Genomic DNA, 26,320 nt, shown 5'->3' on the forward strand with positions numbered 1-26,320 from the left:
TGTGTCACAGATGACTGACTATTAGAAATGAATTATGGAAAAGCTGCGCTGTGAATTCCCCTGGATTAGACATGGGAATGGAGAACAAATTCAACAACTGAGGATAAAAACTCTTCAGCTGGAGTTTGTGGTACCCAGAGGGTCTCCTTTTCCTTTGGGAGTGAGGGAACTCACTTTGCTCTGGGGACTGAGTCCAGCTCTGGAGAGCTCAGCACAGGAAGGACATGGACCTGATGGAGAGGGTCCAGAGGAGGGTCCCAAAAATGGTCAGGGGGTTGGAGCAGCTCTGCTATGAGGAGAGACTGAGGGAGCTGGGGGTGTTCAGCCTGGAGAAGAGAAGGCTCCAGGGAGACCTAATAGCAGCCTGCCAGTACCTGGAGGGGCTACAGGAAGGATGGAGAGAGACTGTTTGCAAAGGCCTGCAGGGACAGGATGAGGGGCAATGGTTTGAAATTATGCCAGAGCAGATTTAGATTGGATGTGAGGAACGAGTTCTTCACTATGAGAGTGGTGGAACACTGGAACAGGTTGCCCAGGGAGGTGGTTGAGGCCCCATCCTTGGAGATATTCAAGGTGAGGCTCAACAGGGCTCTGAGCAACCTGATCATGAGCAACCTGAGGATGTCCCTGCTGACTGCAGAGGGGGTTGGACCAGATGACCTTTGGAGGTCCCTTCCAGCCCAGACCATTCTGTGAACACATCTCTCACTAGGATCCTGTGATGTGTCAGCAGAACTGAACCTATCTTACATTATCTGCTCCCTCCTACCCAGCTGTCTGTCTCCATTATTTGCAGGAATGTCACGGGTTTAATACCATAACCTCCCTGCCCTGGGATGGACCAAATCCAGAAGGCATTAGGAGTGCTGGCAGGACACATTTGTTTGCACTTAGGCACGTATGAGGGGTGTGAAGAAGCCTTGATTCCCTAGTGAGACAAGCTGAAGCCTACAGGAATTTCCTGTGAGTTAGTGTAACACTGTCCATGTAATGATGTGGACAAAAAGAAGCCCCAGAATGGATGGGTGTTGCCCAGAGGGGCCTGGACAGGCTGCAGAGGTGAGCTGAGGAGAATCTCATGAAGGTGAATAAGGCAAAGTGCAAGGTCTTGCACCTAGGTCAGGGCAACCCTCGGTATCAATCCAGCCTGGGGAATGACAAGATTGAGAGCAGCCCTGCAGAGAAAGGCTTGGGGATGCTGGTGGAGGAGAAGCTGGACATGAGCAATGGGCACTGGCAGCCCAGAAGGCCAATGGCAGCCTGGGCTGCATCCAAAGCAGTGTGGCCAGAGATGGAGAGAGGAGATCCTGCCCCTCTGCTCTGCTCTGGGGAGACCTCACCTGGCTGAGACCTCACTTTTGTCCAGCGCCGGGGGCCACACACAAGACAGACATGGACCTGATGGATGAGGTCCAGAGGAGGCCACCAAGATGACCAGAGGGCTGGAGAACATCTGCTATGAGACAGGCTGAAAGAATTGGGGCTGTGCAGCCTGGAGAGGAGAAGGCTCTGGGCAGACCTCAGAGCTGCATTTCAGGATCTGAAGGGGACCTACAGGAAGGCTGGGGAGGGACTGTTCAGAAGGGTCTGTGGGGACAGGATGAGAGGCAAGGGTTTGAAACTGGAGCAGGGCAGATTCAGGTTGGACATCAGGAGGAAGTTCTGCACAGTGAGAGTGGTGAAATACTGAACAGGCTGCCCAGGGAGGTGGTTGAGGCTCCATCCCTGGACACACTCAAGCTCAGACTGGATGTGTCCCTGTGCAGCCTGCTCTAGTTGGAGGTGTCCCTGCTGAGTGCAAGGGGTTGGACAGTCCTTTGAGGGTCCCTTCCAACCTGATGCAATCTGTGAAGCTGTGACTTTTTCAGTGCAGTTCAGGGGGTTCTGTTCTGTGTCACACATCTCAGATCTGGACTCTCTCTTGTGTTTATTGTACAATTACAGAGCTTTCTGTTCTGCTCTCCATCTCTGCCACATGAAGGGAAATCTGGGGAGAGGACTGATGAGGGGACTGAAGGACTGTTTAGGTTGTTTATACAGGGAAAATCCTGCCACATCAGGTTGGTTGGGCAGGAGTTTGGGTGAGGTTTTGCTTGGAAAAGCAGCAAAAATAATTTCCACATAGGCTTGAGGAAAGAGGCTTTTATTGAAGAGAGGTTTGTATACACAGATGGGATGTATTTACAGCCAGCTTGTCTCAAACATGATTGTTTAAAATCCTTCACAGATCTGTCAAGGATGAAAGAAAAGGAGGCTCAGAAGCCCTGCCAGCCCAACCCCCAGACCCAGAGTAATGCCTGAAGGTAACTGTAATGAGATAATCACACAGAGAGATATTCTTAGGAAGCAAGAGGACTGTGACAGCCATCAATGGATGGACTTCAGGGCAAAAGCTTTGTTTGGTTTCATCTCAGAGCAGATGAACTCTAAAGTCAAATTCCAACAGACAGATGGGGACCTGCCTTTCCCCAGGGGACAGGCAGACAGATTCTGGCCCTTCCTCCCCTGGTCTCTGCAAAGACAAGTCACAGTGGCAACCTCTATGGAAAGAAGCTGCTGGTCCTCTGTTCCCCTGGGAAGCTTTTATCCAGAAAAAAGCAGGACAAGCTCCACTCTTCTTCAGTCTGCAGAGTGTAGTCAGTGTGCTGGGGGAGAGGACAGGCATCCTCCTCAGGAAATGTGGGGACTCAGATGCCAGCCCAGTCACAGGAGACACAGCCCCTTGGCTTCTTCTCCAAGCTGTGGCTCAGTTCTGCACTGCCCTTTACATGGCACAGGGTGCAATGGCATCAGCCTAGCTTCAGCCTGTTCCCTCCCCACCAAGTGCAGAGGAGACAACACAGGGGGAAACAATGAGAGGTAGAGACACAGGTTCCCTTTTCCTGCTCCCTTTCACCTAGAAGTAGAACCTTCATCAACCACAAAACAATCACATGTGCAGGAGGCACTTCTCAGGGGGGAAAAGTCCACCTCACACAAGCAGTCAGGGGTGGAGGAGGCCCTTCAGACAGATTCTCAGCACAACCCAGTCATAAAGTACATAAAGTACTTTATGTCCTGTCATAAAGTACATCTAAACTCCCCACCCTGATGTGTAGGAGAAACACTCAGAACAGGGCTGCTGATGCTGCAGGAAGTTCCATGCAGGAGTTTCCCACAGGCTGGGAACTCACCTCTTAGAACCTGCAATAATTGAGCTCCCACTCAGTAGGAGGTTGCAATATTTACAGGCACATAGTAGTGGGAAAAGAACTGCAGGTGAAGTGTGAAAGAGGCAGTTGTGTCACCATGGGACTTGAAAAGCAGGGATTTGGGAACCTCAACATACTGTTTGGGAAGTTGGTGGGGAGGAGGAAAGGTGTGCAGGCAGGACAAGAAAATGACCAGAAGTTGGGAAGAACTCTTTTTTTCTTTTGAGGGCTGGAATGGTTGCAGGCTGGGACAAAGTGAGTCCATGCAGACCACAGGTTCTGGCTTGATACAACATCTGAGAGTGCTTTGTCTATTCCCATTTCCCATACTTATTCTTCCCAATTAAATCTGTTTCCCATTAGGCAGGTTGATGAGAATGCTGCCTAAGACTCATTCTACTCTGCCCTGGTGAGGCCACATCTGGAATACTGTGTCCAGTTCTGGGCCCTCAGTTCAAGAAGGACCTCAGGGAACTGCTTGAAAGAGTCCAGCACAGAGCCACAAAGCTGCTGCAGGCAGTGGAACATCTCCCTGTGAGGACAGGCTGAGGGAGCTGGGGCTTGGAGCAGAGGAGCCTGAGGGCTGCCCTCATTGCTGGGGATAAAGATGTGCAGGGCAATGTGGGGAGGATGGAGCCAGGCTCTGCTCAGGGATGTCCAAGGACAGCACAAGGGGCACTGGGGGCAAGCTGGAGCAGAGGAAGTGCCACAGGAACAGAAGGGAAAACTTTTTCCCTGTGAGGGTGACAGAGCCCTGGAGCAGGCTGCCCAGAGAGGTTGTGGAGTCTCCTTCTCTGGAGACATTCAGAACCCAGCTGGATGTGTTCCTGTGTGACCTGCCCTGGGTGATGCTGCTCTGGCAGGGGGGTTGGACTGGATGATCTCTGGAAGTCCCTTCCAGCCCCTCACATTCTGTGATTTTTATTGCAGTCATCATCCCTCGTAGCAGAATAATGACTCAATAAATTCTTTCAGACCAGGAATTAAGTGGAATATCACTTTTCCTTTTTGGGACTTGATCTGTATTCTGAAGGTGAAAGTGGGCATCTGAGAAACACATTTGTAATGCTTTGGATGTTCCAAAGTTACACTCTGAACCTGACTGAGAATGCAAATTTCTACTTTCTCTAACACTGCATGTCAGACATGGTGGAAAAAAAAGCTCCTCAGTGACTACTGTGACCTTAATGCTACTCAGAAATGCTCTGAAAGTAGGGCACTAGGTTCTGAAACACTACTGTAGGTGCAGCCAATTATTAAAACTATCTACAGGGTTTAAATTATACAATTTAGGTTTCATTGTGTCAGCAAAACAGCAAAGTATAACCCACAGGGGTCAGCTCCTGGAAGTGAACTTGTCAAACTATTGCTCCAGTGTCTGCACAGATTAAAGCTATCCTCCTCCCTAGGTACACAGCACTCTCTTCACTTATGCTGACACATAAGGGGGTGGTGGATCTTTAGCAGCAGCTCCATTCACAGGATCATCATACGGTGGCAACAGGACCTGCAGGAAAGAGGAAAATAATTTTAAACAGTGATATTTAAAAAACAAACAAACAAAAAAGCCAGCTGCTATGATTTAGAGAAAAGAAAAGCCTCTAGGCTTTGTCCTAAAAAAAAAAGAACAAAAGGGTAATTTAGAGCTGAAGCAGAACAGAAAAATAAACAAGTATTAGCTTGGATGTCAGAGCATCACAGAATGTTAGGGCTTGGAAGGGACCTTCCTCCACTGGATCAGGTTGCCCACAGTCCTGTTGAGCCTCACATTGAGTTATCTCCATGGATGGAGCCTCAACCACCTCCCAGGGCAACCTGTTCCAGTGTTCCACCGCCCTCATGGTGCAGAACTTGTTCCCAACACCCAATCTAAATCTGCTCATCTCTAGTTTGAAGCCATTGTCCCTCATCCTGTCCCTGCAGACCTTTGCAAACAGTCCCTCTGCAGCCTTCTTGTAGCCCCCTTCAGCTACTGGCAGGCTGCTGTTAGGTCTCCCCTGATGGCTTGTTCCAAGCCACCAGCTCTGCAAGACAGTTTAAGAAACTGTAGTGAGGCAGCACAATGTTGTCAGCCCTCCAGAGAGAGGGGTAAATGGATGGATTGCAGAGGGATACATGGATCCATTGCAGAGGGTAATGGATGGATTGCAGAGGGATACATGGATCCATTGCAGAGGGGTAAATGGATGGATTGCAGAGGGATACATGGATCCATTGCAGAGGGGTAAATGGATCTGTTGTAGAGGGATTAATGGATCCATTGCAGAGGGATAAATGGATCTGTTGTAGAGGGATTAATGGATCCATTGCAGAGGGATTAATGGATCTGTTGTAGAGGGATTAATGGATCTGTTGCAGAGGGATAAATGGATCTGTTGTAGAGGGATTAATGGATCTGTTGCAGAGGGATTAATGGATCCATTGCAGAGAGATAAATGGATCTATTGCAGAGGGGTGAATGGATCTATTGCAGAGGGAGAAATGGATCTGTTGCAGAGGGAGAAATGGATCTGTTGCAGAGGGATAAATGGATCTGTTGCAGAGGGAGAAATGGATCTGTTGCAGAGGGAGAAATGGATCTGTTGCAAGGGCACAGCAATATTTATGGACAGACTGTGATTACCCTTATGTGGGAAGAAAATTGGATTCAGGACGCTGTTGTTTTTTTCCTTTATGTGCAGCCTCACACCAGTGCTCAGGAGTGAGGGTGTAATTCACTTCTGCTTTCAAAGGCATGAAGGGATGACCCACCTCGGGCCACAGGCACCTTGGCCAGCCCTCTCCTGCTGCATCTCTCGTTGTGCATGGTGGGTTTGTGTGGACAGGACAGGTCTATTTTTGCAGGTTTCCCATCCTTCTTTTCAAAGTCAGCCCTTGCTGGAGGAGCTCAGGCTCTCTCAGGGGGGTTCCTGCCTGCACATCACCAGCACTGCAGACCTGCATTGTGCCTGGGCTTTGTGTAACAAATGGTTGATGACTGGAGTGCAGAGACTGTGACAGAGTAATAATATTTTGATGGATTTGTTAATTACTAACTCCCATCTCTTTCTGACATTGCCTCCTGTGATGATTACACCATGTATCCCACTCTTCAAGGCAGCTGCTGTGGTCGATAAGTCTGAAGGACAGGATGGGTGCCACCCAAAGGGATCTGAAGAGGCAGTTAGCTGAGGAGAATTTCATGAGGGTCAGGGCACCTAGGTCAGGTCAACCCTTGATATCAATCCATGCTAAGGGATGATGAAATTGAGAACAGCCCTGCAGAAAAGGACTTGGGGATGTTGGTGGAGGAGAAGCTGGACAGGAGCCAGCAATGGGCACGGGCAGCACAGAAGGTAAATGGCAGCCTGGGCTGCATTAAAAGCAGTGTGGCCAGCAATAAAGAGAGGAGACTCTGCTCTGGAGAGACCTCACCTGCAGTGCTGCGTCCAGCTCTGGAGCTCCCAGCACAAGAGAGACATGGACCTGATGGACAAGGTCCAGAGGAGGGCACCAAGATGATCAGAGGGCTGGAGAACCTCTGCTATAGGGACAGGGTGACAGTTTGGGTGTTCAGCCTGGAGAAGAGAAGGCTCTGAGGAGACCTTAGAGATATATTTCAATACCTGAAGGGGACCTACAGGAGGGCTGGGGAGGGACTGTTCAGAAGGGTCTGTGGGGATAGGACAAAGATCAAGGGTTTGAAACTGGAGCAGGGCAGATTCAGGTTGGACATCAGGAGGAAGTTCTGCACAGTGAGAGTGGTGAAATACTGAACAGGCTGCCCAGGGAGGTGGTTGAAGCCCTGTCCCTGGAGACATTCAAGGTGATACTGGATGTGTCCCTGTGCAGCCTGCTCTAGTTGGAGGTGTCCCTGTTGAGTGCAGGGGGTTGGACAAGATGCCCTTTGAGCTGTGACCAAGATGGGAAGGTTATTTTATATATATATACACACATACACATTCTCTGTTTGCTAAGATTCAAGGACAAGTGCCAAGGAAGAGGACTTCACTTCAGGTAGAATATGAGAAGCTAGGGCAGCTGAGCAGCTGTTTGTTGGCAGAAGCAGACTGTTGTGATAGTTTTCTACAACTGAGAATCAAAAGCTGGGGGTCCTGGTGGATGGGACACACAGAATGTTAGGGGTTGGAACAGGCCTCCAGAGATCATCCAGTCCAAGCCCCCTGCCAGAGCAGGACCCCCAGGGCAGGTCACATCCAGGTGGGTTCAGAATGTCTCCAGAGAAGGAGACTCCACAACCCCCTGGGCAGCCTGCTCCAGGGCTCTGTGACCCTCACAGGGAAAAAATTTTTCCTCCTATTTCCATGGAACTTCCTATGCTCCAACTTCCACCACTGCCCCTTGTGCTGGCATTGGGCATCACCCAGCAGAGCCTGGCTCCAGCCTCTGGGCACTCCCCCTGCACATCTTTATCACCAGCAATGAGGTCACCCTCAGGCTGCTCCTCTCCAAGCTACAGAGCCCTCAGCTCCCTCAGGCTCTCCCCATGAGGAAGATCTTCCACTGCCTTCATCATCTTTGTGGCTCAGCATGGGACTCTTTCAAGCACTTCCCTGAGGTCCTTCTTGAAGTGAGGGGCCCAGACCTGGACACAATATTCCAGATGTGGCCTCACCAGGGCAGAGTAGAGGGGGACATCTGGCAGGAATGAAAGACCTAACTCTGCACTTCTCAAACAAGTTGCTTTGAGAAATGGAGAGCCAGCAGAAGTGTTGATAGATTAATTAGAGGCTACTTAGCTGATGTCATGTCCACAGAAGGAATGTATCTGCATTGAAGGAACAAGGAACTTATTAACCATTGTGGCTAAATGTGTGTCAGACAGGATCCACTGGAGCAATTTGCTAAAGTACATCAGGACCTAAATCCCACTTTGACAGGAGATTTATGGCTTTACATTTTATCCCCACTGGCAGCACGACCAGAGATGAAACTTCCATTGATTAACTTCGGTCAGAGTTAAAAAATAAACAAACTGAAATCCTTTGGCTGTCCAAGAGCACAAAGGAGCTGTTCCTGCTCCACAGAATGAAATCTTGAACTTTGGGTTATCCTTCTGCACTTGAATGCTGCCAGTTTTATCCAGACTGGACAAACATTTCCAAGGTCCCACTGGCAAGCTTAAATTAGTGTAGAAAATTAATATTCATCCATGGTGTGCTTGAGCAGTTGGCAGGAAAAAGCAATCCCAGACTGGGAAAGTGGGAAAAATAATCTTCTGATTACTGTGGTTCACCTTACTGCCATGACAAAATGTCCTGCAGATACCTCCAGAAAGTGAGAGGAGAAAAGTATTGGAAAAACACTCAGGGATTGACAGATTGCATTGGGTTTGAAGCTGGAGGAGGGGAGATTTAAGCTGGGCATCAGGAGGAAGTTCTGCACAGTGAGAGTGGTGAAATACTGAACAGGCTGCCCAGGGAGGTGGCTGAGGCTCCATCCCTGGAGACACTCAAGAGCAGATTGGATGTGTTCCTGGGCAGCCTGCTCTAGTTGAAGGAATCCCTGCTGCCTGCAGGGGGTTGGACAGGATGCTCTTTGAGCTGTGGATTTAAAACCATAGCTCACCAGTCTGTTGAATCTCAAGTTCCACCTCAACATGAGGAGAAATGTCTTTACTGTGGGGGTCACAGAGCCCTGGAGCAGGCTGCCCAGAGAGGTTGTGGAGTCTCCTTCTCTGGAGACTTTCTGAACCCACCTGGATGTGTTCCTGTGTGACCTGCCCTGGGTGACCCTGCTCTGGCAGGGGGGTTGGATTGGATGATCTCTTGAGGTCCCTTCCAAGCCCTAACACTCTGTGATTCTATGATTCTGATTAGTCAATATGACCAACAGATCACAGGATCACAGGATGCTGGAAGGGACCTCTGGAGATCTTCAAGTCCAACCCCCCTGCCAGAGCAGAACCATAGAATCCAGCTCAGGTCACACAGGAACACATCCAGACAGGGATGGAAAGGCTCCAAAGAAAGAGACTCCACAACCTCCCTGGGCAGCACTGGAACAGCACTGGAACAGGCTGCCCAGAGTGAAGTGAAGAAGTTCCTCCTCATGTTGAGGTGGAACCTCCTGTGCTGCAGTTTATACCCATTGCCCCTTGCCCTATCCCAGGGCGCAACTGAGCAGAGCCTGTCCCTTCCTTCCTGACCCCCATCCCTCAGTTATTTCTCTAGATGAGGGCTGTCAGAGGAGGCTGAGGAGCTGTGCTGTGAGCTGGAGGCGGGCAGGCCCTGGGGGCCCCGCAGCCTTACCGCGGTGTCGTTGGTGGTGATGTAGACCAGCACGTCCGAGTTGTTCCTGCTGCTGATGTAGCGGTAACAGTTCCACACGCAGCTGATCAAGTAACCCTGCAAAGCAAAGGCAGTGATCCTCCTCTGCACAAAACCAAACACACAAGCAAAAAGATGCCCTTTGAGGCTCCCTCCCAACCCAATGCAACCTGTGAATCTTCTCCTTTATGAGCAGGAGAGATTCCAGTTTGGCCTTCGGAGATCAGCGAAGTGGCTGGAAGGAAAAGAGGAGGCAGTAACAGGTATGTGTGTGTGGGGGTAAGAGTCAGATGCTCAGCATGCCAGGGACCAGGCTGGTGGGACTAAGCTTTCTGCTTCCCATGCAGCCAGACACAACAGTGATGAGGACAACAAGGTGGTTTGGTAGTGACCAACTTTATCTTTTCACCTGGGAGGTTCTGCACAGCAATTCCCTCTCAAACCCAGCGCACGCGAACGGAGCTGCCAGCGCTGCCTGCATCTGCATCTGTGTCCCACTGAGTGACTCACAGCTGTCTGACTCACTTGCACTGCTGACCTTCCAAAAGCCTCTTATCCTTCTGAGCTGCCCTCTGCTTCCTCTCCAGCCAGAGCTGCCACACACTGTGTGTTTTCCAGCATGCCACATGACTCACTGGTGGCTCTCTTGCAGATTAAGCAGAGGTTTTTTTTTTCTTCCCTACCAGGGCCAAGCTGGCTGAAATCCAGTCAGTCTGCTCCTTCTTCTTTATGGCATCATACAGACCATGGATGAATTGAAGTTGCTGTACACTTGGGCAATATTTTAGACTATCAAATGGAGAGAGCCAGCTGAAGCCCAAAGGAGGGTTTGGTTGGCTCTGCAGCCTGAGCTGTGCACTGTGCAGCTGTGCCAGAGGCTGCTGAAAGGAGGGGAGTAAAAGCACAGACATGGAGAGCTGCATGCCTTCCAGAGCTGAATAAATTGCCACTGTTAATCAGGAGCAGGAGTAAGTGGTTCAGTAGCTTTCAACACCCAGGCACCATGCACTGGGAAATGCATAGGAGCTAGCACAGAACAGAGCCTGAGTACAGAACAGAGCCTGAGTAGAGCACATTTCTGAGGGGGCACAGCCCATCCCTTTAGGAAGCCCTTTACATTGGCCTTATCTATTTGAAAACCCCTTGCTACACCCCTTCTGTGAAAACCCAGTGTGAGGGAAGCCCTGTTTCAGAGAAGAATCTTATCTGGGAGAGGCTAGGAGGAGAAATGTGTTTTATTCACTCCATTCCATGCAGTGAACACAACACGTTTAAACACTACAATGAGCTCCTACAGCTCTTCCAGCACTAATCAGCCTTGTTCCTGCATGCACCAGCTTTTTCTCAGTGGGTGAGGTCTGTTCCAGCCCTGCAATTAAAGAGGTCATCAGCCAGCACACACCAAATAATTGGCCCCAAGATACTGACCCACATACAGCCCAGAGTGGGGGCAGCTCCAAACATGTCCAAGTGCTTTGGACATGTGCTGCTGGCCTGGGTGTTGTGAGTCATGGAAACTTCTTTTCCTCATCTTGGAACCTTTTTAAGCTTGCTCCTAATCACTGTTTTTTACTGCTGCTGCTTCTGCTGCACCATTACATGGGATTGCTGATTCAGTTACCTGAAAGGCCTGGCTGAGGTTTCAAGTCCTGCTTTAAAACATGTGGCTGGACACACAGTGTATAAATGCATTGATTTTTTTTTTTTTCTCCTCTCAGGAGACCCAAGTTAAGGTTTGGAACAAGGCCCTACACAAGAGGCATTAAGTGACTTCAGCCTAATCCACCTTTAGTGGTATTTCTGCAGACACCTTTGTAGGGGCAGATGGAAGCCCCAGGTAGCTGTCAAAGAATCATAGAATTGTCAGGGGTGGAAGGGACCTCAAGGATCATCCAGTTCCAAGCCCCCTGCCATGGCCAGGGACACCTCACACTGCAGCAGGTTGCTCACAGCCACATCCAGCCTGGCTGCAAAACCCTCCAGGGATGAGACTTCCACCACCTCCCTGGGCAACCTGTGCCAGTGTCTCACCACCCTCATGGGAAGCATTTCTTCCTAACATCCAATCTGAATCTACCCATTTCTAGTTTTGCTCCATTCCCCCCAGTCCTGTCACTCCCTGACACCCTCAAAAGTCCCTCCCCAGCTTTCTTGGAGCCTCCTTCAGATACTGGAAGGCCACAAGAAGGTCTCCTCAGAGCCTTCTCTTCTCCAGACTGAACAACCCCAACTCTCTCAGGCTGTCTCCAGAGCAGAGCAGCTCCAGCCCTCTGCTCATCCTCCTGGCCCTTCTCTGGACACCTTCCAGCACCTCCAGATCTTTCCTGTACTACGGGCTCCAGAACTGGACACAGAGCTCCAGGTGTGGTCTCTCCAGAGTGGAGCAGAGGGGGAGAATCCCCTCCCTGGCCCTGCTGGCCACACTTCTCTTGCTGCAGCCCAGGCTCTGCTTGGCTCTCTGGGCTGCAAGTGCTCACAGCTGGCTCCTGTTGAGCTTCTCCTCCCCCAGCACCCCCAAGGCCTTTTCTTCAGGGCTGCTCTCCAGCCAGTCCCTGCCCAGCCTGTATCAGTGCCTGGGATTGCCCTGACCCAGCTGCAGGACCTTGCACTTGGTCTTGTTGACCCTCATGAGGCTGGCTTGGGCTCAGCTCTGCAGCCTGTCCAGGTCCCTCTGGATGGATCCCTTCCCTCCAGCCTGTCAGCTGCACCACACAGCTTGGTGTTGTCATTGAACTTGTTGAGAGAGCCCCACTGCCTCTGTCCATGTCACAAACATGTTAAACAACACAGACAGCTGAAAAGGCAAGCAAGGGCAGCTGTGCAAGAAGGGCTGAATGTGGAAACAGACATTGTGCCTACTTCTACCAGCTTTCAGCCTTCCCCTTTGAACAGTGGGAAAGTGCTGCAGCCCCTGAGGAGCTGCAAGGCACAAGAGCTGAGAGCCCTGCCTGTTGCTGGTGTTGCTGCAGGTGCACTTGTGGAGCAGCACAATGTGCTGCCTGACTTCTGCACCCCACACACGTACCAACCAGCTGACTCATGAGCATCTCTGTGGCAATCAGAGCCTGCTGGGTCCTGCTGTTCCTTCTAACAGCAAGCAAATGTCTGTGCCAATTTGGGTCACAAATCGCTGGCAGCAAGCAGGCGACGAATGCCGCAGAGCCAGCAGAGCCCCCTCTGTCCTAATTTATTCCCCAGCTGCCTTGAGTTGTCTATTTCTGGAGCTGGGCTGGACTCCAGGAGCTGGGGAAAATGGGATAAAGATCAACATAAACTGAAACAGAACCATAGAATTGTTAGGGCTGGAAGGGACCTCAGGGATCATCCAGTTCCAGGCCCCCTGCCATGGCCAGGGACACCTCACACTACAGCAGGTTGCTCACAGCCACATCCAGCCTGGCTGCAAAAATCTCCAGGCATGAGGCTTCCACCACCTCCCTGGGCAACCTGTGCCAGTGTCTCACCACCCTCATGGGGAAGAATTTCTTCCTAACATCCAATCTGAATCTCCCCATTTCTAGTTTTGCTCCATTCCCCCCAGTCCTATCACTCCCTGACACCTCAAAAGTCCCTCCCCAGCTTTCTTGGAGCCCCCTTCAGATACTGGAAGGCCACAAGAAGGTCTCCTGGGAGCTTTCTCTTCTCCAGCCTGAACAGCCCCAACTCTCTCAGGCTGTCTCCATAGCAGAGCAGCTCCAGCCCTCTGATCATCCTCATGGCTCTTCTCTGGATACCTTCCAGCCCCTCCAGATCTTTCCTGTACCAGGGGCTCCAGAACTGGACACAGTGCTCAAGGTGAGATTCTACCAGATTGGAGTAGAATATATAGTATAGAACATATAGTATATGAAGATTTCAGAGGGATGCCAATGGCAGAGCAGTTGGCCATGTGTATTTCACAGAATCACAGAATGTTAGGGGCTGGAAGGGACCTCAAGAGATCATCCAGTCCAACCCCCCTGCCAAAGCAGGATCACCTATACCATGCTAGTGCTGCAGGAGGAGAAATAATGGGTTGCTGTGCTGATGAAATCTGCAATCAAATCCATCTCCTCAGCACCCTACAATGTGTATGAGAACCCACTCCTTATAACTGCAAGGAAATGCTGTGAGTGAAAAGAATTAATGATGCCAAACCCAACCACTAGCCTGCAACACTTAAACAGTGTCTTATATGGGCCAGGACACCATCTGGCTCACAGGCCAGTGGAGGGTGAAAGTTGAATCAAACAACCTCTGCTTTAGAGATGCTTCTCCTACCAAAGAATCACAGAAGGTTAGGGGTTGGAAAAGACCTCCAGAGATCATCCAGTCCAACTCCCCTGCCAGAGCAGCATCACCCAAGGCAGGTCACACAGGAACACATCCAGGTGGGGTTTGAAAGTCTCCAGAGAAGGAGACTCCACAACCTCTCTGCGCAGCCTGCTCCAGGGCTCTGCCACCCTCTCAGTAAAAAAGTGTTGAGGTGGAACCTCCTGTGTTCTAGCTCGGATCCATTGTTCCTTGTCCCATCACTGGGCACCACCCCAGAGAGCCTGTCCCCTCCATCTTGACCCCCACCCCTCAGCTATTGACAGACATTGATCAGATCCCCTCTCAGCCTTCTCTTCTCCAGACTCAACAGCCCCAGGGCTCTCAGGCTCTCTTCATAGCAGAGATGCTCAAGTCCCTTAATCATCCTCCCAGCTCTTTCTTTGTTGGATCCTCTCCAGTAGATCTCTGTCTCTCTTGAACTGAGGAGCCCAAAACTGGGTGCAGTACCCTATAAGTGCCCTGTCACCAGCAAGCCCAGTGCTGGGACCTGTCCCAGGCTTTTGTGGAACAGGTGGCACCCTCCTGGCTCTCTGTGGGCTGTTCCTGGAAGCAAGGATCATAGCCTGGCTGCTTGGGTCCCCAGCTGGTCCCCACCTGCTGTTCCACTGCCCCTGTGGAATGGAGGCAGACACCAGAGCCCTGTGCAACCAGGCCAGGAGGCATCCCCCTGGGAAGAGCCACAAAATCCCTCAGGGTGAGCACAGAACTACATTCTGCATCACTCCTTACCACCTGCTGAGGACACCAGGACATGCAGAGTGGTCTCATCTTCAGGCTCCACACCTTGTCCATGCAGGCAACAGCCATATTATGGAGACCAGGGTTAATACTCAGCTTGCTGAAGCCACGTCTGTCTCACTGAGCTGGAACACCTTTCCTCTGCCCCACTGGCAGCTCTCTCTTCCTACCTCCTTTCCAGAAAACAAAAACCAAACCAAACCACAAACCAAACCAAACACAAAACCCAAACCACATACACCACCAAAAGAAACAACAAACAAAACTGATAAAAACCAAACCAACCAAACAAACAAAAACCCAAAAGCAAAGCTAAGCAAAGCAAAGCAAACCAGACCAAAGCAAAGCCAAGAAAACCAAACCAAACCAAAGAAAAACAAAGCAAAGCAGAGGAAACCAAACCAACCCAGACCAAAGCAAAGAAAACCAAACCAAAACAAAGCAGATAAAACCAAACCAAAACAACCCAGATCAAAGCAAAGAAAACCAAACCAAAACAAAGCAGATAAAACCAAACCAAACCAACCCAGATCAAAGCAAAGAAAACCAAACCAAAACAAAGCAAAATAAAGCAGAGAAAACCAAACCAAACCAAACCAGACCAAACCAAAGCAAACCAAAGCAAAAAAAAACCTTAAACCAAAGCAAAACAAAGCAAAGCAGAGAAAACCAAACCAAACCAGACCAAAGCAGAAAAAACCAAACCAAACCAAAACCAAAACAAAGCAAAGCAAACTAAACCAAAGCAAAGCAAAGCAAAGCAGAGCAAAACAAAACAAAGAGGCCAAGTTCTGCAGCTGCAGAGTGTTCAGGGCAGTCTGTTTGTGTTCACCTGAGCCAACTTTGTTTGGGCCTGAGGGCTTCACCCGTGGTGGAGAGCAGGTCAAAGCCTCAGCAGAACCAAGGCCCTGTCCCCCAGAGCAGCTGCAGAGGAGGGCATGATTCAGAAGTTGCCTATGTGTCCTCTGAAGTCTTGTGTAAAGAAATACATTGGTGCTGCTGGGTGTCCTCCCTCATGGACCACCTGAGTTTCAGGTTTGTGGTTCAGGCTGCAGACACCAGGGAGTAGTACAAAACATTTTGGTCCTACTCTGAGCAAGGTTCTGCAAGAAACTGCCTGAAATATCCATTAGCTGCTTCAAATCCAAGGAAGTCCTAAGTGCTAAACAGCCAAATGCTTTTGTGTGGTTTGTTGGCTTCCTTTCTTACTATTCTCTTGTCTCTGTTCCCCTTCTCACAAACCCCCTCTCCAATATCACTGTAACTTGATTGCTGCCCAGCAGTATTTTCCTTTCCTTATAGCTTCACACAAAGCAGAAGTGTTGCAGTGCCAAATGTTTCTGAGGAATTCTGTGATTCTCTTTCATATTTCCCACCAGCTGAACACAGCTTTTCCTACTGCAGCCATTCCCAGTTTATAATGCTTGGGTTTGTCTTCCTGCTTCTTGTGGCAGAGGGAGCTCAGGCATATTTTTATGCTCAGTACCTTTTCAGTGTCGGTATAGGAACATGGGTCAGGCCAACCCCAGGCACAAATCCAGGCTGCAGAGTGGGATGAGAGTAGCCCTAAAGAAAGAGCCTTGGGGGTGTTGGTGGCTGAGCAGCTCCCCAGGAGCCAGCAGTGCCCTCCTGCAGCCCAGCAGGCAGCTGTGTGCTGGACTGCAGCCAGAGGAGTGTGGGCAGCAGGGCAGGAGAGGGGATTCTGCCCCTTGGCTCTGCTCTGCTCAGACCTCACCTCCAATCCTGCCTCCAGTTCTGGTGTCCCCAGCAGAAGGACACAGAGCTGCTGGAGAGAGTCCAGAGGAGGTCACAAAGATGATCCAAGGGCTGGAGCAGCTCTGCTGTGAGGAGAGGCTGAGGGAGCTGGGGGTGTTCAGCATGGAGAAGACTCTGGGGGGACCTTAGAGCTGCCTTCCAACAGCTGAAGGGATCCTCCAGGAAGGCTGCAGAGGGACTTTTCCTGAGGGTGTCTAGAGACAGGACAAGGGGGAATGGTTTGAAGCTGAGGGAGAGCAGGGTGAGACTGGAGCTGAGGAAGATCAGTGTGAGGGTGGTGAGACTCTGGAATAGGCTGCCCAGGGAGGCTGTGGCTGCCTCCTCCCTACAGGTACTGGAAGGTCCCCCTGGAGTCTTCTCTTCTCTAGAATGAATGACCCCAGCTCCCTCAGCCTGTCTTCATAGCAGAGGTGTTTCAGCCATACTTCTCCACTGTGGCCTCTATGTCCAGGCATTTAGCTGTGACATTTTATGCTTTTTTTCCCCAAAAAATGTTTATCACTTTGCTTTGAATAGAGCTGTCATGCTGCCTGCTCTGGAATTCCCTGGATCTTTAAAGTCAGGCCTCCCAGCAAAGGACATTCCAGCTATGACCTGAAATAGACTTTCTACACAGTAATGCACTTACCTTGAAAGCCAAAATGATGCTTATGAAGAGGAGGATAATCACAACCAGACAGGTAGGGTTGACAGACATAATCTCTTCCTTGTAGGGAAAATTGCTGGGCTGCATAAACAAAAAGAAGCAAACCACTCTGAGTTAATCTCAGGAGTCGTTGAAGAGCCATTCAATTAGTGCCCTGGATAATGAACAGCTTACAGGAACTTGCTGTGAGCTGCTAAAGGAGGAGCTCTCTGCACCACTGACTGGTTTCAGAAAGTGTGGCTGGAACAGGCATTGTGAGAGTGAGCTGCCAAAGGTTCCCTGGAGGGCTGAGGAATCTTTGCTTTGCATGTGGTGTGTGCTCTCCTTTCCTCCGTGCACACATCTGCCACAAACCAGCAAAGGACACCTCTCTGGGAGCTTTGCAGCAGGGAACCTGCCATCTTCAGCAGCAGCAGGCAAGTCCTGTACTTACTAACTGAGCCTTACACTGGCTTTGGCTGCCAAAGACCAGGGACAGCTCCCTCCAGAATGCCAAAGCAGGAAAACATCCCTGGAGGTTTTTGCAGGCAGGCTGGATGTGGCTCTGGGCAACCTGCTGTAGTGTGAGGTGTCCCTGGCCATGGCAGGGGGGATGGAACTGGCTGAGCCTTGAGGACCCTTCCAACCCTGACAATTCTATGATGCTATGAAAGCTGGACATCGGGAGCCTTTGTCCTAAACATCTGATCCAAAGACACAGGGTCCATTCTGCCCCAGCTTACTCTGGCTAAATTTGGACTGCTTCTCCAAGAGCACTTGGTAGTGTTGCTGCTGGAGTGCACAGCCTGGGGAGGCAAGGGTCCTACGGGGAGGCAATGTCATGATTTCAAACAGAAACGTGCTCCAGGTCCTTCTGTTACCTCACACATGACAAGGAGGTCACAATCTTTCTGCTTAGGGTAGGCTCTAGTCACTTACAATCACACAGAATGCCAGGTTGGAGGAGACCCCAAGGATCATCAGCTCCAACCTTTCCAGGTAGCTGAAATGAGCTGGCCCAGCACCCTGCCAAGCTGAGTTTTAAATCTGTCCAATGGAAGGGAATCCACTGCTTCCCTTGGGAGGTGATTCCAACAATAACATGGAACAGCTCAAAAAAAAAATAATTCTCCCACTTCCATTTTCCCCTGCTGCTTTAATTATCCAGCACAAGTCTGCTCTCTCTGAGGGCAAAGATGCAAACCCAACTTAAACTTCAGATGGGGAGTAAGAGGACACCCCCCAGCTTTGCATTCTCTCCTGCAGATGCTGCTGAAACACTTTAGGATCACTGGCTGAAGAATCACAGAGTCAACCAGGTTGGAAAAGATCTTTGAGATCATCAAGTCCAACCTATCACCCAACATCATCTGATCAACTAAACCATGGCACTGAGTGCCTCATGCAGTCTTGTTTTAAACACTTCCAGGGGCAGTGACTCCAACACCTCCTTGGGCAGCTCATTCCAGTGGCCAGTCTCTCTTTCTGGGAAGACTTTCTTCCTCACATCCAGCCCAAACCTCCCCTGGCGCAGCTTGAGACTGTGTCCTCTTGTTCTGCTGCTGGTTGCCTGGGAGAAGAGCCCAACCCCCACCTGGCTACAACCTCCCTTCAGGTAGTTGTAGACAGCAATGAGGTCTGCCCTGAGCCTCCTCTTCTCATCCTTTGTCCTTGCAGCCAGCTCTGCTGGGGCAGGCAGGACCTGAGTGTGCTGCTCAGCTGGCATCTCTCAGTCCATCCATGCTGCTCTTTAGGACTGACAAAACCTCTTGGTGAGGCCAAGCCCAACCAGGGAGTGCCCTCTCCTGGATAGTAACTTCAGGATGTTTCAGGATGCTGTCTAAAGGCAGCAGTGTCCTGGCACCCAGCCCCAGATCCCTCCCCAGTGCAAGAGGAGAGGACCTCTCTGTGAGCTTCACCTCAGCTTGCAAGCTTCATTCTGCCCACGGGCTGGGAAAGGGATGAGAGCCACAAGCAGGCTACAGAGGAAGCTGAGGAAGGGAAGCTTGCTCTGGGGTCCACCACTGCCTCCTTGAGCACTCTCCAAGCTGTCACAGGTAGGAGTGGGCCCTGCCATTACAGACAGCAACTGGAAGCCACTGAAGGGTCTCACCAGGGGAGTTCAGCTTGGGTAAAGAACAACCTCTAAAAGATGTTTTGCTGTCTTTGTGCCTGCTGGAAGAAAACACAGCCCTTAAAATGGATGTTGCAGAAGACTGTTCTGAAAGACTGCAAGGCACAAGCTCCTGTTTCAGCTAGAAGAGAGCTTTGTTCACAGACAGAGCTGCAACAGTGCCTCATTAGAGCTGAATGCAGTAGCTTCTTCCATGCACCACCCCCTTTTTCCCTTACAGGTCTAATTATTTAACCAGGCCAGATCTGCTTCTTTTTCAGGGTGATTAAGCAGCCAGAGCTATCACTGTGCTCTTGGCCACGAGGGTGTAAATCCAGAGTAACCCCTTCAACACCTTTTACACCAGCACTCAGCCCTCTGCATCAGGAAATGGTCTCCTTTTTGACAGCTGCTAGTCAGAGCAGCTTTCTTTAGTGCTTCCCTGCACTGTTCAGAGTGGTTAACATCAACAGCAGCTGTAACCCTCTGCAGAGAAATGTTACATAAGCACATTTTCCACTTCTTCTTTCTGTTCCTGTGCTCAGTTTCAGGGCTGGAGTTTTTATCACGTTGTCTTTATTGAGGTATAGCTTTGGTAGCAATTTGGCTCATGCAGCCCAGGAGGGAAATTGTATCCTGGGCTGCAGCCAGAGGAGTGTGGGCAGCAGGGCAAGAGAGGGGATTCTGCCCCTTGACTCTGCTCTGCTGAGACCTCACCTCCAATCCTGCCTCCAGTTCTGGTGTCCCCAGCAGAAGAAGGACACAGAGCTGCTGGAGTGAGTCCAGAGGAGGCCAAAAAGATGATCCAAGGGCTGGAGCAGCTCTGCTGTGAGGACAGGCTGAGGGAGCTGGGGGTGTTCAGCCTGGAGAAGAGAAGACTCCAGGGAGACCTCAGAGCTGCCTTCCAATAGCTGAAGGGATCCTGCAGGAAGGCTGCAGAGGGACTTTTCCTGAGGGTGTCTAGAGACAGGACAAGGGGGAATGGATTGAAGCTGAGGCAGAGCAGGGTGAGACTGGAGCTGAGGAAGAAGTTTCTCAGTACCAGGGTGGTGAGACTCTGGAACAGGCTGCCCAGGGAGGCTGTGGCTGCCTCCTGCCTGGGGGTGTTCAAGGCCAGGCTGGATGATGCCCTGAGCAGCTGAGTCTAGTTGAGAGTTTTCCCTGCCCATGGTGGGGAGGTTGGAGTAGATGAGCTCTGAGGTCCCTTCCAACCTGAACCATTCCATGTTTACATTTTGTCTTTGTATTTAGCAATGCAGCACACAGTAATTACTGAACTTGGGTTCTCAATCAGTCCATCCTTAGTGCTATTTACCTCTTCATTAGGCTTTATTAGGAGTGATTTTTCTGCCCCTGGAAGTACAGAGAGGTGCTCATTTTGGGCAATGCAGGGATAGGGGCTGTCAGAGGATGACATAGTAATCCAAAGAATGGTTTGGGTTGGAAGTGACCTCCAAAAGTCATCTGATCCAACCCCCCTGCACTCAGCAGGAGCATCCTCCACTAGATCAGGTTGCTCAGAGCCTTGTCCAGCCTAGCCTTGAATGTCTTCAGGGATGGGGCCCCAACCACATCCCTGGGCAACTTTTCCCAGTGTTCCACCACCCTCATGGTGCAGAATTTGTCCTAACATCCAATCTAAATTTGCTCTTCTCTCATTTCAAACCATTGCCCCTTGTCCTGTCCCTGCAGGCCTTTGCAAACAGTCCCCCTGCAGCCTTCCTGTAGCCCCCTTCAGGTACTGGCAGGTTGCTATTAGGTCTCCTAGAGCCTCCTCTTCTCCAGGCTGAACAACCCCAGCTCCCTCAGCCTCTCCTTGTAGCAGAGGTGCTCCAACCTCCTGATCATTTTTGTGGCCTTCCTCTGGACCCTCTCCATCAGGTCCATGTCCTTCCTGTGTTGAGGGCTCATCTATCTTAGCCTCCTGCTAGAAGGCTCAATCCCCCTACACAGTGAACCTGGGGAAGCTCTCCCAGGGCTGATGTTCGCTTTGAGAACAGCCTCTTGGCTACCAAGGTTATTAATGGAAGCCAGGAAGAGAGTGAAATCTACTGCAGATGCCTGAAGACCTCTCTCTGCCCAAAATAGAAACCCACTGGCAGATGGTCAGCTTAGCCATGACCCTTGCAGTCTGCCAGCTAACCTCTCCCAATCCATCTGATACATCCTTTATTGATCTGGTGCTTTATTGTTGCTCTGAACATCATGCTGTGAAGTCAGATGCCTCACAGAAGTCCATTATGCCCTTGCCCATCTCTATTGATGAAGCCAGGAACCCTGTCAGGGACAGCAAATGAGTTTGCCTTGCTGCACAGCCGACTTTCCGTAAGGCTGGGCTGCCATTAATCACAGCCCTCTGCTCTAATCCTTTATCAATTGACTCTCCTCTCAGCCCTGCTGCTGTAATTCTGCTTGGTAGCAATGTCAGGCTAATCAGCCTATAATTAGCCTGGAAATCCCCCTTGCTCTTTTGAGCACTCCTGAAGGGCTGCAGCATTTCGTCACCAGTCCGGGAAATGATTTACACCAGCAAGGGAGAGATGAGTGCCACCAAAGGGCTCTGAGGCACCATTCCCAGCACCTTCCAAAGCCTGCTCCTGGTATTTCTGCTATGGCAGGGCCTATTATTTTTGTATCTTTCCCATGGGGGTAGTGGAACACGGCAACAGTTTCCTCAGGGAGGTGGCTGGCGCCCCATCCCTGGAGATATTCCAGGTGAGGCTCGAAAGGGCTCTGAGCAACCTGATCTAGTGGAGGATGTCCCTGCTGACTGCAGAGGGGTTGGACTGAGTGACCTTTGGAGGTCCCTTCCAACCCAGCCCATTCTATGATTCTCTTGAGTCACAGTGATCTTCTAGCAGGCATTTTGAGAGTATGAGTTGCTCTTTACCCTTCCAGTGAGCTGGCTCCAGATGTGGCACCAGGCTTGCAGCACAAGAGCAGAGGCTTTTTAGGTGAAGCTCCAGGCCTGCTCCTGTCCCCCTCACACTCTGGCACAGCGATCAAGACTAAGTAAAACTTGGTTACAACATATCCAGGGAGTTCTCTTCCCCCTCTACTCTGCCCTGCTGAGACCACACCTGGAATATTGCATCCAGTTCTGGGCTCCCCAGTTCAAGAGGGACAGGGATCTGCTGGAGAGAGTCCAAGGGAGGGCTGCAAGGATGCTGAAGGGACTGGAGCACTGCCTGGGGAGGAGAGGCTGAGAGCCCTGGGGGTGTTTAGTGTGGAGAGGAGAAGGCTGAGATGGGATCTGATCAATGTCTATCAATATCTGAGGGCTGGGGGTCAAGAGGGAGGGGACAGGGACAGCCTCTGCTCAGTTGCACCCTGGGATAGGACAAGGAGCAATGGATGGAAACTACAGCACAGGAGGTTCTCAACAGGAGAAGGAACTTCTTTACTGTGAGGATGACAGACCCCTGGAACAGGCTGCCCAGAGAGGTTGTGGAGTCTCCTTCTGTGGAAACTTTCCATCCCTTTCTGGATGTGTTCCTATGTGACCTGCTCTAGATTCTGTGGTCTTGCTCTGGCAGGGGGTTGGACTCAAAGATCTCCAGAGGTCTCTTCCGATCCCTAACATCCTGGGATCCTGGGAACTCCTGTCTGGGAGTGCTGGGAGTTGCTGCAGCCACACAGGCACTTGTTCTGCCACCAGAGCAGGGCTGGCAGCCATGCAGAAGGGAGGGACTGCAGGTGAAGGATAGGGAGGGACTGCAGGTGAAGGATAGGGAGGGACTGAAGGTGAAGGATAGGGAGGGACTGCAGGTGAAGGATAGGGAGGGACTGCAGGTGAAGGATACGGAGGGACTGCAGGTGAAGGATAGGGAGGGACTGCAGGTGAAGGATAGGGAGGGACTGCAGGTGAAGGATAGGGAAGGACTGAAGGTGAAGGATAGGGAGGGACTGCAGGTGAAGGATAGGGAGGGACTGCAGGTGAAGGATACGGAAGGACTGCAGGTGAAGGATAGGGAGGGACTGCAGGTGAAGGATAGGGAGGGACTGCAGGTGAAGGATAGGGAGGGGCTGCAGGTGAAGGATAGGGAGGGACTGCAGGTGAAGGATAGGAGGGACTGCAGGAGAAGGATAGGGAGGGACTGCAGGTGAAGGATAGGGAGGGACTGCAGGTGAAGGATACGGAGGGACTGCAGGTGAAGGATAGGGAGGGACTGCAGGTGAAGGATAGGGAGGGACTGCAGGTGAAGGATAGGGAGGGACTGCAGGTGAAGGATACGGAGGGACTGCAGGTGAAGGATAGGGAGGGACTGCAGGTGAAGGATACGGAGGGACTGCAGGTGAAGGATACGGAGGGACTGCAGGTGAAGGATAGGGAGGGGCTGCAGGTGAAGGATAGGGAGGGACTGCAGGTGAAGGATAGGGAGGGACTGCAGGTGAAGGATAGGGAGGGACTGCAGGTGAAGGATAGGGAGGGGCTGCAGGTGAAGGATAGGGAGGGACTGCAGGTGAAGGATACGGAGGGACTGCAGGTGAAGGATACGGAAGGACTGCAGGTGAAGGATAGGGAGGGGCTGCAGGTGAAGGATAGGGAGGGGCTGAAGGTGAAGGATAGGGAGGGACTGCAGGTGAAGGATAGGAGGGCTGCAGGTGAAGGATGGGAGGGACTGCAGGTGAAGGATAGGGAGGGACTGCAGGTGAAGGATAGGGAGGGACTGCAGGTGAAGGATAGGGAGGGACTGCAGGTGAAGGATAGGGAGGGACTGCAGGTGAAGGATACGGAGGGACTGCAGGTGAAGGATACGGAAGGACTGCAGGTGAAGGATAGGGAGGGACTGCAGGTGAAGGATAGGGAGGGACTGCAGGTGAAGGATAGGGAGGGACTGCAGGTGAAGGATAGGGAGGGACTGCAGGTGAAGGATACGGAAGGACTGCAGGTGAAGGATAGGGAGGGATTGCAGGTGAAGGATAGGGAGGGACTGCAGGTGAAGGATAGGGAGGGACTGCAGGTGAAGGATAGGGAGGGACTGCAGGTGAAGGATACGGAGGGACTGCAGGTGAAGGATAGGGAGGGACTGCAGGTGAAGGATAGGGAGGGACTGCAGGTGAAGGATAGGGAGGGACTGCAGGTGAAGGATAGGGAGGGGCTGCAGGTGAAGGATACGGAAGGACTGCAGGTGAAGGATAGGGAGGGACTGCAGGTGAAGGATAGGGAGGGACTGCAGGTGAAGGATAGGGAGGGACTGCAGGTGAAGGACACGGAAGGACTGCAGGTGAAGGATAGGGAGGGATTGCAGGTGAAGGATAGGGAGGGGCTGAAGGTGAAGGACAGGGAAGGAGTGCAGGTGAAGGATAGGCATTAGGGTTCCAGCCAGCAGCAATGCCAGCTGCAAACCCTCACCAAGCTATGACTGTAATTTGCTCTTTCCCATTTGTACCTCTCAGAAGCTTGTGAATTATTCCTCTGCCCTTCTCCCAGAGCACCACCAGCTGTGGATGCAGGAGGGTGTTAAATAAGGCAAAGGATAACAGGCCCCTGATGCATCCCAGCTCCTGCTGCCTTGACACACTGCCCCTTCCCACAGCTTTGTGTGGCTCCTTCTCAGGCTGCTGTTTCTCATTACCTGTTATTTATACTGCCCTCCCTGGTTTTCCATCCACATAACAAAGCTCACAGCCAAGCTAATCTGTATTCAAGCTCTCAAGGCAGATTTTCAGCACTGGCTTCTGCAGAGCTCTGCAGCTCCACCTGAACCTCACAGCACATGGTCCTGTGAGGAGACAGGCTAGTGGGCATCTCTTTACCCTGTGGTTGTAAGCTTACACAATACTGCTGATGGGTGTTTGGGCAAAGCAGACCATGGGAAGAAGGGAGCCTCTCATTGTCTCTGAGAATCCAAACCCATTTTCCAGCCCAGCCAAACCTATATGGAATCAAACTCCTGCCTAATGAAATCTGTGTTCAACCCAGTAAATAAACATGAAAGGAGCAACAAAACATCCTGGCAACAGCACCAAAAATAAGCCACTGGGTATCAACACCATAGCTCTGAACAGCAATTACTTATGATCTGTGCCTTGCAACATGAGTCTCATCCTGAAGAAAGTGGTGCTGAGAGCTACCACAGGACTGCAAAGCTCCAGCACTGTGCACAAATATTGGCATAAGAGTTAGAAATGTAACCTTGCAAGGGTGCTGAGCACAGACTTAGCAAGGACTGAGAGGACACTGTCAAAGGGTCCATGGCCAAGTGGAGGCCAGGGACAAGTGGAGTCCCTCAGGGATCAGCACTGGGACCAGTCTTGTTCAACATCTTTGTCAGTGACATGGACAGTGGCAGTGAGGCTCCCTCAGCACCAAGCTGTGTGGTGCAGCAGACAGGCTGGAGGGAAGGGATCCATCCAGAGGGACCTGGACAGGCTGCAGAGCTGAGCCCAAGCCAACCTCATGAGGTTCAACAAGACCAAGTGCAAGGTCCTGCAGCTGGGTCAGGGCAATCCCAGGCACTGATATAGGCTGGGCAGGGACTGGCTGGAGAGCAGCCCTGAAGAAAAGGCCTTGGGGGTGCTGGGGGAGGAGAAGCTCAACAGGAGCCAGCAGTGAGCACTTGCAGCCCAGAGAGCCAAGCAGAGCCTGGGCTGCAGCAAGAGAAGTGTGGCCAGCAGGGCCAGGGAGGGGATTCTCCCCCTCTGCTCCACTCTGGGGAGACCACACCTGGAGCTCTGTGTCCAGTTCTGGAGCCTCTGGTACAGGAAAGATCTGGAGGTGCTGGAAGGTGTCCAGAGAAGGGCCAGGAGGATGATCAGAGGGCTGGAGCTGCTCTGCTCTGGAGACAGCCTGAGAGAGTTGGGGTTGTGCAGTCTGGAGAAGAGAAGGCTCTGAGGAGACCTTCTTGTGGCCTTCCAGTATCTGAAGGGGGCTCCAGGAAAGCTGGGGAGGGACTTTTGAGGGTGTCAGGGAGTGATAGGACTGGGGGGAATGGAGCAAAACTAGAAATGGGGAGATTCAGATTGGATGTTAGGAAGAAATTCTTCCCCATGAGGGTGGTGAGACACTGGCACAGGTTGCCCAGGGAGGTCGTGGAAGCCTCATGCCTGGAGGTTTTTGCAGCCAGGCTGGATGTGGCTGTGAGCAACCTGCTGTAGTGTGAGGTGTCCCTGGCCATGGCAGGGGGGTTGGAACTGGCTGAGCCTTGAGGCCCCTTCCCACCCTGGCAATTCTGTGATTCTGTGACACCAAACAGGCTGGGCCATGGGCTGAGGCCAATGGGAGGAGGTTCAACAAGGCCAAGGGCAGGGTCCTGCACTTTGGCCACACTAAGCCCATGCAGGGCTACAG

General features: G+C 51.5%; 1 protein-coding gene across 1 annotated transcript in view; it reads right to left on the reverse strand.

Moving 5' to 3' along the window:
• Window positions 1–4,620: 4,620 nt before the first annotated feature.
• Window positions 4,621–26,320, reverse strand: part of LAPTM4B (lysosomal protein transmembrane 4 beta) — a 53,808-nt gene continuing 32,108 nt past the window's right edge. Inside the window, exons 5-7 of the mRNA XM_054385506.1 lie at window positions 16,917–17,015; window positions 9,443–9,538; window positions 4,621–4,698 (exon numbers count right to left, since the gene is read on the reverse strand). Of these exons, the coding sequence (XP_054241481.1) occupies window positions 4,621–4,698; window positions 9,443–9,538; window positions 16,917–17,015 (273 nt within the window). The remainder of the gene's footprint in view (window positions 4,699–9,442; window positions 9,539–16,916; window positions 17,016–26,320) is intronic.

Source organism: Indicator indicator, chromosome 12 (assembly GCF_027791375.1).
Source record: "Indicator indicator isolate 239-I01 chromosome 12, UM_Iind_1.1, whole genome shotgun sequence".
Classification (NCBI taxonomy): Eukaryota; Metazoa; Chordata; class Aves; order Piciformes; family Indicatoridae; genus Indicator; species Indicator indicator.